Consider the following 14,263-nt stretch of genomic DNA (forward strand, 5'->3'; position numbering starts at 1 on the left):
CGAGCTTGCTAGAATTTTCAATTTGATGTGCTGTATCGAAGGACATACATGATGTCATAGAGTATGACAGCGGTACTCTAACCGTAAAGGACAAGGAAGCCGATTTATAGCTACTCTTGGTAATATTTATACTCTTTGAAGTCACTAATTAAAAGCGTGGTGGAAGTCAAACTTTTGTAGGAAAAACGTTATGGTATATCCTTGTTTTTCTATTAACCTTGATTAACAAAAGGTCACAGTGGTATGGGTAATTCTTAACCATTCTAATCATCGTTTACCTTAAAACTTTGCCATATGGCGAGGTTTTGATAACATATTTTTTTGTCAGACAAACCAATTTTGAGTTATAATCATCTTTTATCGTTCAAACACACATATGATTAGTCACCCTGTATAAAATAAGTTTGATTAAACGTGGTGAATTGCTATAAATTAGGATTTATTAATATTTTTCAATTATTATCATATTAATTGGAATAAAATTACAATATCATTAATCAAACAATCCAATAGAATTTAAAGGCCTAGTGCAATCGATTAATGATACGAATACATCACACACCTAGGACAACTCTTAAAGTGTATTTTTGCATATAAATATTGTTTATTTAATTATTAATTACCTATATTATTAACCTAACAGACTATTAGCTAATCATATTATTGTTTTTTATTTAAACATATGTTCATAAATATTATAAATAAATTTATAATAGATATATCTATTATCATTTACTGGGCCTTAATTTTCCAGCGACGCCCTTTGTTTTAAGCAGAGCCCTATAGGCTAGAATATAACTTATAGACTCTGGCTTTAAGTGACTGTTGACAAACTGAGCCTTTATTAAAAAGAAACGAGACTGATAACCAGAACCAACGCCGATAAAGCTGAATCAAAACCGTTGAAATTAAAGAACCGAGACCGATAGAACCGCTGAAACATTCTTTCATATATCTAATATTAGCTCTAACTTCATTCAAATCTGTTACTGTGGATGTCGTCCACAATGGTTAAGGAATTACCTTTATGTCTTCATTCATAGAAAAAAAAAATTCCGCTAGATAGGATGTGTCAGGTTTGTCGATGAATATACACAAAGTATAATTATTTACTCGAAACAATACGTTCAATTAAAACTCCAGAGGCTAATTCACACGTTTATAATTACTTCATTCCTATTTTCTACCTACTTTTGTCTTACATATATTATATAATTACTTCTCAGCGAGACTCTTTCATAGGCATTGCATGATTTTTTATAGTTATAAATATTTTTTATAAGTAGTTTCCACCTTCATTTGGAGAGGTCCAACGATTCAGCAACAACGAATGCAAAAAAAAAAAAATATATATATACGACAGGTTAAAATGCATAGTAGGCACTTTTCTACAAAAATGTCATGAGAATTTGGGATTGGATTGTCGTCATATGGAGAGAGAGAGGGGAGGGGGAACGTCATCATGAGAGCTTGCTTAATAATAAAATCCGTCTCTCTTTGACGAAATATAATCAAATGTATATTACGTTTATGAATTATGATGATGAGATAAGAAAGAGAAAATAATGTGGAATAGGAGAGTTACTTTACTTAAGTACATGTGATGCGTCAAGATTAAAACAATCTGGAACAAAAATGAGAAATCCCCAGTATATTTTACTTCATATATTATATAAAGACCCCCCAATATTTCAACGGGATATTTGAGTGAATTATATAGGTATTATTCAAATTACTCGTATGAATTGGGGTAGCCAATAATTTTAGCTATAGTTTAAAACCTTTATTTGATATAAGAGACATATGATGGGTCCGATATGGTCCTTTCAAATATTATCAATTTCTCATTCTTTTATTGAGAGGATACCTTTTGAGCTAATTCATATGCAACTTGCAGGTCCTCCAAAGGGTTAATAAGAAAAATTTGTTTATATAGATGCACGATCATTTGGTAAGGAATACCCAATTTTGAAAAAACCATTATAGCTGTTTTTAGGTTGACGAGCCATATATACAGGGTGCGGTTTTACAATTAAGAATTTTCGAGACCAGGACATAAAACTTTTTTTTTCTTAAATTAGTAGAGATATTTACAAATCTATTTATATACAAACGTAAGGACCCTCCATGAACCTAATCATTCAATCCAACCACCCTCAGTCTCGAACCGGGCGCAGAACCTGCTGGACGCCTTGATCAAGTGATATTTACTCATATTGATCACAGCCTCAATAATGGAGGTTCTCAGAGAAGCCAAATTATTGTGAGCACGCATGTTGGACTCCCTCTCCAAGACACCCCAACGAAATATTCCAAATGATTTCAGTCCGGGGAGCTAGGGGGCCACATTTCCTTAGACCAAATTGTCCGAAAGTCAATTTTGTACCAGATGTCTGTATGAGCGGGTGCACCCGCTGATGAGTGCTTGAGATAGTGAAGCAGCTTCTGACATATTTCCCCCTCTTTTGGACTTCATGGCCTCGGAAAGCATCTGTCGTACTTTGAGCACGTAGCTAAATATTAATAGAAATACAATGTTAGACCATCATGTAATTGGGCTTGCTAGAATTTTCAATCTGATGTATTGACTGCTAGGCAAAATAGGTGGATTTTGACAAAACACGCAACCACTTATAGTCTATGACATCACAATTGCTAGAATTTTCAATTTAATCTATCGTACCGACTGCTGGGAAAGAAAAACAGATTTAGACAAAACACGCAACCACTCATCTACTATGACGTCAATATTAAAAGCGTGGTGGAAGTCAAACATAAGACGTACACGCTTTATGGTATAACCTTGTATTTCTATTAACCTTGACGTAGCTCTTGCACCTCAGGTCCTCATGGACGGCTTTCCTGATTGTGTACTCATTCACATTCATTTTCGTACCCAGGTTCCTCATGCAGATCCAGGGGTCGTCTTTGATTTTCTCCTGGAGCTCCTCCAGAAAGGCCGGAATACGTTTTTTGGACCCAGATTGATCTGCCTTCTTCCTTGCTGGTCTTTACATTCTTCCAGACTCTGTACACGACTTAGTACACGCTGGCAGAGGACAACTTGATAAAGTCGATGATTTCTTTGGACACACGCCCTGCACGGAGTATGACAATTATCGCTGATACTCGGAGGACATTTTCAACGCATTGTAAAAAAACTTATACAAAATTGTCTGCTAAATCTGATAAACTAATTTTTAAAGCTACTAAGGGTTCCCAAGAAAACCCTTTTTTTTTATTCTTAATTGTAAAAATGCACCCTGTATAAATATATATATCGATACGTCAGTGCAAGAGGGGAGTAGCTGTTCTTCTTTTATGATTGTATAAAATTGTCAACATATTATTTTGTAGTACACATAGAGAGTAGGAAAGAGAGAGGTAAAAGTAGGAAAGAGAGTGTGGAGTGTGTGTGAGTAATTGGGAGCAAAGAAGGCTTCTTCTTTTTTCATAGTGCTATTATTTAGTGGAAGTAGTACGTTCAGCAGCAAAGTAGAGTCGCTAGTTGCATAGGTGGTGATAGGAGCAGCAGCTGTTGTACGTACAGTGGTGGAAGGAGAAGAAAAGGATAAAGAGTGAGAAAGAGAGAAGAAGAGGAATAGAATATAAAAAACGAAAGATTATTGTACTAATAAGTAATATATATATTAAGTGAGAGAAAAGAAAGAAGGAAAGGATTGACAAAAAAATAACCAAATTTTTGGTCCTGTTCCCTTGTTCCTTGCACCTCCTTTCTCCAACTAATTCGGACTAATAATTATTAACATATCGTGACTAATATGGCAGAAGAGGACGACGAATCCTTCGCTTCCCCTGAAGAAGAAATCCGCTACTGGAAGGAAAAGGCTTCGGAATTAGATAAAGAAGTAAAAGAGACGCGTCATGAATTGGACGAATTTCAAGAGGGTTCACGGGAGCTGGAGGCGGAATTGGAAATGCAGCTGGATCTCGTTGAAAAAAAGAACAAGGATTTGAAATCCATGTCCAATCGACTCCAAATGGAAAATGATCAACTCAAGGATAAATTAGAGCAAAGCCATCGTGAATACAATAGTCGAGTAATGAAACAGATCTTCTTCTTTCTCCATAGCCAAAAGGACCCCTTTTTAGATCCCCTCCCCTTGCCAGCACGTATCCAATCAAGCAATCAATCCACTTGTATTGACTCAGTCCCTATTAATCTAAGGATTAATATACAATTCCCTTATCTCCGTCACATATATGATAAATATCCTTATTTTAACTCATAGTTACATTACTTCCAAATTGATCAAACTAAACTGCCCTTAAAAAAACAATTTTATCCAAATATCCCAATTCCATTAGTTATAGTATCTTTGGGCGTATTTTTACAGCCATTAAATTCATATAATGAATCTAATTTACGGATAATATCAAAAGTTGAGGGCCAAATTGTCGTAACTCACACATATCTGTGACATTGTCTATATTATGAAGGCTAATACTTATACTGTATACATAAAAAAATTTAAAAAAAAACAGCAGATAAATCCAGACACTTGAAATGGATTTTTTCAAATCCATTTAATTGTACAAATTGAAAAAACACCATCATATATAATGAAGGAATGGATTATCCTAGCTTATTTCTGATAAGTAAATATTTGAGTTGCGTCAATTTGGATATCACCCCTCCATATATAGACGTTTGTTCCTCTCATCTTATAAAGTAAGTGGATAACGGATAGTTGCTTAATTAAAGGGCATGAAGGTTAAGGGATTTCGGGATAGTGTTAAGTTAATGGGATTGACCGACTTTGAGCCCTGGAGTTGCTAAGAGTTATATTAAATTATCATTGGATTATACAAAGATATTCAACCATAAGTTTCTATTTATTTTGCTATTATAAAATATTGCATATGTAAACCATTATTGGTTGCTCATGTGTTTCCCATTGTTCGTTTGATGGAATATTTTTTTTTTTTTGCTTTAACTAATATCTTAAAAAGATAATAATTATTATCCTAAAAAAATCATTTGGAAGTCCATATACTGATTAATTTTATATCTACATATAACTAATCTTGTACTTCGAGATAGATGTACGAAAGTTTTAGCCATTTTTTTGTAGCTTAGGTTTGCAATTTCAGAGCCTGTCCTACCCACGTACTCTTCTTAGTTTATACTCCTTATCAAATATTAGGACATGAATGAAAATAACACTTTTGATTCCCTCCCCATCTCATTTCCAATAAATTCCTTTTTCATTCATGGATGTGGTAAATATACAGATATATATTTATTTATTTTCAGATAAAAGATTTGCAGGATGAGCTCTCAGAAATCCGATCTATCAAAGAAAAGTTGCATAAATATGTGCGAGAACTTGAACAAGAAAATGATGATTTGGAACGTGCGAAAAGGTATTTATTACTAGCTTTACTTGGCCTTAATTATATATATATATATATATTTCTTTTTTATAGGAGTACAGTGGCCTCATTAGAAGATTTTGAAATTCGCATGAATGCAGCTATTGAAAGGAACGTTTACCTTGAGTCTGAACTAGATGAGAAAGAAGCTCTTAAATCCGCCGTCCAACGCCTTAAGGATGAAACTAAAGATCTGAGGTCTGAGTTGAAAATATTAGCACCGGACAATGATAAGGCTGCTGCAGCAGTTGTAGATTCTAATAAAAATAATACTGATATGCCAGAGTATCATAAATCAAATGAAGGCCCCCTTGTTTCTCCTCCGTCCACTCCAGATTCTTCCACTCCCAATGCGCAATCTCCTTTAGCTCCTTCTGCTCGTATCTCTGCTCTCAACATTGTGGGCGATTTGTTGCGCAAAGTTGGAGCTTTAGAATTAAAATTAGTCTCTTGTCGTAACATGGTCAAAGAGGATCCTCAACAACATCATAAAAATGGGGGTATGTCCATCAATGGCGGTACATCCATGAATGGGGGCACGCCCTCTGTAAGAGGATCCTTAAATCTACACAATCGTATTCCTCGCGTTGCGTCTTCACCTACAGTTTCTAAAGATTCTTGATTTAATATTTAAATGAAAGTATACCCCAATATATCTATATATATATATATATATCATCTATATATGTTAAACGCATAATCGCTTCATAGATAGATTTATTAATATAATTAAGCTAATAAACTAGTGACCTACCACAACAATACTATGATTCACGCGTCTTTTGTGATAATTTTTATTGGAAAGACTTATTTGATAATAATAATATGTAGTTAAGAGAAGTGATAAAATAAATATCTTTATTTCGTCAACAAACTGGTAATCTTATTTCTGATTTTTAGACGTATGTGTGGACAATTTTCATTTCCCAGGAAATTGGGTAAGTACTATATATAGATGTTTATTCTCATTTCTCTATTTTTATCAATATCAATCACTAATTGTATGCCGTTTTTATGTTATTTATAAGAGGCCATTGGTACCCCTTTTTTGAATTCTGTAACGTAATCCAATTCAGGATTCTAGGTAGGGATTCCACTCATAATTTTATAATCTCTCTAGATTCCTCCTAAAAATCCCAATAGTAGAATAATAGTTTACAGAATATCAATAAGATTTAACACTCACCTTGAATCAGTTATAATATTTCATATTCTTCTTCACCTTCAATAATATCTGCTGATAATTGAATAGAATCATTTTTTGTATGCGTTTAAGCAAGGTTGTGCCCAGTACAGGTTCAGCGGTTTCTATCAGTCCCGGTCTCAGTTCTTTTCCATACATGATCAGTTTGGTAACCGGCACTTAAAACAATGGGCGTCACTAGAAAATTGGGCCAGCAAATAATAATCCATACAAACAAGGCCGTAGCTACCTTATACACAGAGTGTAGTACCCCAATTTCAATAGGGCCCCTGAAAACTCATATAAAGGGGGCCTCAGTTTAAAATGTATTAATGTAGGGGGAGCATTGCATAGTGAAGTTTGGGAAAATCTGGCTTAAGAAATATTATAGTTATCATCTTTAGGGGCCCGACGAGCTTAGTGGCGGACCTGGATTCATAATCTACCCCACCCCTTCCCTCTTTTATGTACACTGTATGGTGCTTAAAACACCTTTTCCAGTTCCATAAGAAGCCCTTAGCTATATGGAACTCAGATACAACTGTATCACCATGGCAATGTAAAATAATCATTGGAAAACGGCTTTTTACAATTGCACAAAAAGAAAAAAAAAAAACTCAGAAAATTGACTTATTGATAAAAGCTAATATTTTTATTTTTTATAATATACATTATATTTGCTTTATATATTCTAAATAGGAACAAAAACACAAGAATCGAGACTGATAAGCGGTCTCGGTTCGACTATGTCAGTTCCGGTTGTAGCCGTTCAAGAACTGAAACAGTAAGACCGCAAAGGTTTTTGTATCGTTGATGAGAATATGAAGGGGTGCTATCCCCCCTCTTCCAGTCACTGAACCTTCGTAGCCCAATTATTCGAAAAGACAATCTTTATTTATCAAAAATGAACGTATGTTATAAAATAGTTTCAATTTTTGTTAAAAATTGAAATAACAATATTCATTATCAATTTTCTTTTCTTTTTTTTTCCGAAAAAAGGTAATTAATTGTTAAATTTGTCTTTTCTAAAAATATTCTACAACAATTGTAAAAAAAAATCTTGAAAAATCGTAGTAACGGTCCCAATTTGACAACACGCGAGAAAATCAACAACTTGTATTACTTAAATGGGCATTCGGTAGTCGCAAAACATCTCACTAAAATCAAATTGAGATATGTACCTCAATTTGTTCCAAAGTTATGGTCAATTATGTTTTTTTATGTTTTATGCTAACTTGATCTCTCAAAATTTAATGGGATCTTACTTTGACTATATAGTATCTTCGTACCAGGTTAGATCAAAATCGATCTGTAACTTTTGCCGTAATCCTTGTGACTAGCAAACAAACAACTGACAGCTGAAATGTCACTCCTCATACTGCTACTAAAACACACTTGTGCGCATATGGAACAGTTTACAAATCATTTAACTAAATTCCCAGTTTTTTCGGTTGATCCCTGGACCCAATATTTCCTATGTATGGGACATGGGGTATAAAAGGAAGAAACGTAGAGCCCAAACAATACGTTTATTATAGTAAAACCCCATCCTTTATTATCTATACTGGGTACGAAATTGAAAATTAGATATTTTGAATCTGGAATTTTAATAAGTTTAATTTCAGAAACTAGGAGAGCTACTTTATTCAACTTTGTACAGATGTTGACAGTTTGTTGCACTTTCTAATCTTTAAAGTAGCCTCCATTGACCCTTATAATGGTCTTGCAACCCTGCTGGAATCTCTGATAGGGACAATAATATAATTGGGGATCATGGAGCTCCAAATCTCATCAATGGAAGCCTTGAGAGATTTGATGCCCTTGTCCGACAGGCCCTGACCTCGACATGCGGCCAGAAGGAAAAGTGGATATCTAGCAAATATGGAAGCCACATTGTTTTCTGCCAGAATCGTATGTTGGTCTCCAAAAAGGACTTAACCTTTGATGTGTGTGTCTATACATAACCTTGCTGAAGATTGTATAGATGCCAATACCATAATTAATCCCCTTCTTGACTTTTTAAATAGTCTGTTTGCTTGCCTAAGTCAAGTTTCGGATCTCTGTTGTAGGATGTTACACTCGAAGTAGAGTAGCAATCAATATTCTTTTGTCTCTTTGTGAGGCCATTTTTCGATTGATTATGTTATTTATTTGGAGGTTTGAATACACAAAGTTTGTCAGAGGGTGGGAGGAATGAATATGATCAGTGACGTAAATCGTGGTTATTTTTTAGCTGGAATATTTTTTTTTTTTTTAGAATTGGTAGTTTGAAGAATGAGTTTTTATTTATTTCCTAAGCTGTTGTCATTATTATTTATTTCCTGAGTAGTGAACATTCTTTCCTACTACATTCAATTATATTCAAAACCTGATTGAATATTCGTGTGTGCTCATAACAGACGAAGGGTAACCTCGAGGATTGGTTGAGAGTTATAATTGTAAGTCCTCGTTGGACACACAGTAGAATCGGTCATCGATATCAGAGTAATTCTTCCCAATGTCCTTACTTATTTCCTTCTCCTCCTTTGTTACAGTTGATTGCAGCTGTTCTAATGAAACGTCATGACAGCTAAGATGCTCTCCTCCAAGACATTATTCAAATTTTTCTAGGTTACCATGTTGATTTCCCCTTTCTTTTTTATCATGCCCAAATAACACATGATTTTCATCACTAAATATGATCCTCTCATGTATTTTTCTTATTCATCTCATCAAGTGTCCAGATTTCAACTACTCACCCGGTTCCTGCATCATTAGCATTAAATATGTGATTCTTCAATATGTACATAAGATTTAACGTTTAGTTTAATTAATTATATATAATTAAATGAAGCTTAGATTATGAAATAGTACAATGGGTGTATTTTTAAGGAATTTCTCGTGTGTGTAAAACCCTGAGAAATCTCTGGAGAGAGACCCTGGTGACAAAATTATAATTCCATATCTCATTTATTTTAAAGAAGAACAAGGACTTGTAGTTCACAAGTTATTATAAGTAGGTAAGATGTGTTATTTTCACCAAGTACTTAAATTATAATCTTTCAAGGCAATCCACAATTCATTATTGATTCAGATAAAAAGAAGAAAAGTATTGACTGGGCGTTCCAATGCAATAAGTATAGTTGATAATATTGTAGAGAAAAACGCGTGCAAGGAGGAGGGGGGAAAAAAAAGACATATGGTATAATTGTTTAAAATACTGATGTGATTATCATCTGCCTGCTTTATTATGATTTTTGAGGGTATAACGAATGTATTTATTAGAAAAATGTTTAATGAAGATATACTACGTATAATTGACTTCGACGTTTTTTATCCGTTACAGTAGATTTGAAAACGTCACACTCCATGAAATTGTAATTCATTATGAACCTTATTCTCAGAATAATAGCTAATGAAACGACAAAGTAGAGTATTTGAAATATATTTGAAGCTCAAAGTTTAAAAAAGAAGGCTTTAATTAAATATAATCTACATACTAAAAAATAAACCATTAAACATTTAAGTTAAATATACAAAATTGCCAATAAGGTACAAGCAAACAAAAATTATATGTTATCTGCAAGTTGGTGTGACTCACTGTAGCTTGGACTAATATAAATATTGCTTGCTTGAGTCCGCTAGTGTTGCGTAAAATTACGTCATCTGTTGTGTGCGCCTGCTACATGCTTTAGTTATTATAACTTATAAGATTTATAGTTATACTTACAGTTGAGCCCAAAAGTATTCGTTCCCTTTCAATAATGTTTTTGATGATAATTACTTTTGGTTGACTAAAAATATCAACTTATTTTATAAAATATTTTTTTATTCCTCGAAAACAATTTTTACTTGTTTCAAAAATATTCATACACCTCCAAAAAGGTAGAAATTAAAAATCACATTTTCTGTTTTTTTTCATCATGAGGAAGTCTAGAAAGATTAAGAGAATTATATTAAGTACTCGAGAGTTCAAGAATTTCATTGAACTTCTGAGGTAAAACTGTGATGAGTCAATTTCTTGCCTCAGTATTATTCAATACTCAACATGAGCAAGACCAAGGAGTACATTGAGCTTGTCATCAATTGATATAATCGTAATGACAGGTACAAAGACATTTCCATCAAGTTTTCCATGCCAAAATCCTATGTCCAAAGTATCATCACCAAATTCAAAAGAACTGGCCATGTCAAGAATCTTCCTCGACATAGTAGGAAGTCCAAGCTGAGCTCAACACAAGTGTGATATGCAGTCCCAGAGGTTGTCAAGGATCCAACAACAACTCTCAAATCCATCCAGTAGGGGTTGAAAGCAATAGTAAATTTGTTTGGACGATGAACTGTACAAAGGGGTTTGCACAAGAATGGGTTCCGGGGTTGTGCGCCGAGAAAACTCCACTCCTCAAAAGTAGGCACATAAATGCAAATGATCACAAAGATGATGAGCTCAACTACAGGTGCACTGTGCTGTGGTCAGATGAGACAAAGGGGGCCACAACCAGCATCGGCACATTTGGCAACAGAAGGGCCAAGCCTTCAATCCCAAAAACTCTATTCCAACATTGAAACGTGGAGGTAGAAGCATAATTAAATTGGGCTTGTTTTGCTGCCAATAGAACTGGAGAACTTCGCAAAATTGATGGCACCATGAAAAAGAGGACTACATTGATATTGTTGATATGTATCCTCATCAATCAGAAGATATGTTTAAGCTAGGAAGACATATGTGTTTCCAGCAATACCCAAGCACACATCCAAAAATGCCCAAATGGCTCAATATGCATAAGGGGGCCATAGACTGACCAACCCAATATCCTGGCCTTAACCCTATTAATAATCTATGGACTACATTAAAAAAAGTGTGGAAAAGACATCCAACAAATCACGATCACTTTTATAGATTCTGTCAAAATCGATTCCAGTAGGTTGCGTATTCAATATTTGAAGAAAGCCAGAGGCCATGTCACAAAGTATTAAGTAATTTTGATCTTTGGGTATGAATACTTGTGGAACACCAAAAATGATATTTAGTTAATTTAGTCTGAAAAATGAATAAATTATTATAATTTCTTTAGTTGAGAATAGTTTTTGATTGACTAGGGATATTCTAAATGAGTTTTTAGATCCAATATGAACATCGAATTATGTTTTCTTGGCATTTTTGTGAGGGTACGAATAGTTTTGGGCTCAACTGTATATTATTATTAGTTTTTAGCAAATTACAATATTATGATATTTACAACTTGTAAATTATTAATGATTATAATTTATAAATATGCCATGGTCTTGTCTTGAAAGTGCATATCTTAAATGGAAGATTGTTCTGGGACAAGAGAACGTTAATGGTTCACTCTGGAGGTCATCACCGTACTCTGTGTCTTACAGTATATATCATATACTAACATTTTTCAAACAAACCTCGGTACACCTTTCCAGCCACTACGGGTTCTCCGCCATATATCTTTCTCGGCCGCTTAAAAGTCAGTAGTGTTTGTGTGCAAGACTTTAAAATAGAGGTATTGCCATTGGAAATAAAATTTGCTAATGGTATACACCAACCTGAGCTCTCTAGCTTACGTGCAAGTCGAGAAAATGACACTTGAATGTGATTTTCATTCGCGCACTCCAAGTAACTGGGCGCCTCCCGAAGCACTGTCTATGGCGTCAGTAAGTTAGAAACGTTGGAGAGGAAAAATGGCTCTGTCAAAAAGGGCAAACTGGACCCAGAGGAGTTATAGAAAGCAGCTCAGACCAATTCCCTCAATTACATGTGGGCCCATGCAAGAGATGTTGGGGTTTTAAACCAGACTGTCCATAGAGCTATCAAAAAAGTGGGTGGAAAGAGTCTTGTGAGGGTGGAGAGACCAGTTTTGACACTAGCAATGAAAGAAACCCATCTCCTCCTTTGCAAGACTCTTTTGACACTTTTGGCCCCCTTACAGCCCTAATGCCAATCCCCTCGACTACACTTTTTTGGGTATATGTCGAGGGGTCCTGCAGGTCCGTCCTCCAAACACTGAAGCCAGCACTGGTAGGTCATGATAGAGGAATATATCCAAAGTGGGTTCCAGGCCTTGTGCCGCCGTCTGGAAGCCATCATTACGTCTAAGGGCGGCTACATTAATGATTAAGAGTGCTCAGACAAACATCTATTTATAGTACTAATTTTGTTGAAATTCTATTGTTAATTCATAAATTATATGTTGTTGAAGTTTAAAATTCAAAGTGTTTAGATTTTAATGCACAATCCTGTATATATGTATCTATATAACTGATCAATAATTTTTACGATCTTTTAGTGGAATTTGCTGCACTTTTAATGGGTTTATAAGTACATAATAGATTAATGTAACATAATTAGATTCAGAATATAAAAGTAGTAATCCAGGTTCACTTCTGAGAAATATTGACTCAGTTTGCTTCTGTGTTGACGGGTCTCATACATATATACATCATTTTTCTTTGAATCTCATAAAAATATTAATCTTCTCATTTTTCCTAAAATAAAAGTCGTTTGAACTGCTACGGTTGAGTCATCCTCATAAAATTTGGGTAGGCCGATGGTATTTTTTCCCCTTCCAAGTACCTACCTGACTGTATTTTTTTTCACAAGAATCGTTAAAAATTTAATGTGATTGATAATATTGTAGCAATTTGCAGGTAATGATTCATTCGACCACATATAACTTCAAATCCTTGTTTAAAGATGTAATAATATACAGTTATATAACATTACATTCTATGTTTTTGGCCTTAAATCAAGCACTCACTTAGTAGGCTTGGAGAATGTCCATGGAACGGAGAAAACGAATGGCTTTCATTTTCTTATTATCTTTAAGGGATCGTTATACCACTATTATTCCAAGGATTACCACAATTTCTTATTTCTTGATTATAGGTAGAGATGGGTTTTTTATAAGAGGGCGAGGTGGAAGTTAGACATATGGCACACCTGAATTAAGACCTTTGTTAAAATCAGCTGCTCCTTTTATAACTTCGGAGGAAGAAAATGAATTACTCCTATTAAGAAGAGAACCTTCTTCATTTAAAATAGCTTTAATGCTGGGAAAATATTATAATTTTATTTAAATTCATAAATATTTATTTATTATGAAGTTTTAAATTAATTTACACCAAAGATATGCGATAATTCTTCCTTTAGGGGGAGATGTTAACACGCCCACGACTTATTAAAAAAAGAAGAAAGAGCACACGCATCAACTGTTTTTTTTCTTTTTCTAATCGTTATATTTAGTTTTTTCTTAACACACATCCTCTCTTTATATATGGGTATAATCAGTGGCGTCGCTAGTTGCCCTTTTTTGGAGGGAGAGGGGAGGGGGGTTGAGCGTTCCCGTTCCCTTATGCATAATAATATCCTCGTGATGATATTATTATTATTATCAAAGTTTATAAAGGCCACTAATTTTTATCCTATATTTGTATAAAATAAACTTGTGATTACAAGTAATCATATAACGGTGTTGATAATTTTTGGGGCTAAACCCTCCCTCCCCCAAGAGATCAAAGCTGGCAACGCCCCACTATAACATATTATATCAATTGATATTTTCAGAACTATAATAAAACTTTTTTTGTATGTTAGCAGGGCAGTCCACAGGGGGTGAATTTTTGAAAAAAATTATTTGCTCTTCATGAAATAATTCGATCAAATTATGCACGGGCAAAAGTGTATTTTTTTAA

The 14,263-nt window shown here is 34.3% G+C and overlaps 1 protein-coding gene across 1 annotated transcript; it reads left to right on the forward strand.

Moving 5' to 3' along the window:
* The first annotated feature begins 3,358 nt into the window (after nucleotides 1-3,358).
* LOC121125272 (nuclear distribution protein nudE-like 1-B) lies at nucleotides 3,359-6,271 on the forward strand. The gene is made up of 3 exons (XM_040720428.2): nucleotides 3,359-4,061; nucleotides 5,279-5,388; nucleotides 5,452-6,271. Exons 1-3 carry the CDS (start codon nucleotides 3,783-3,785, stop codon nucleotides 6,017-6,019), a joined length of 957 nt encoding a protein of 318 aa, XP_040576362.1. The 5' UTR covers nucleotides 3,359-3,782; the 3' UTR covers nucleotides 6,020-6,271.
* Nucleotides 6,272-14,263: the final 7,992 nt, after the last annotated feature.

The sequence above is a fragment of the Lepeophtheirus salmonis genome, chromosome 10, assembly GCF_016086655.4.
Source record: "Lepeophtheirus salmonis chromosome 10, UVic_Lsal_1.4, whole genome shotgun sequence".
NCBI classification, from domain to species: Eukaryota; Metazoa; Arthropoda; class Copepoda; order Siphonostomatoida; family Caligidae; genus Lepeophtheirus; species Lepeophtheirus salmonis.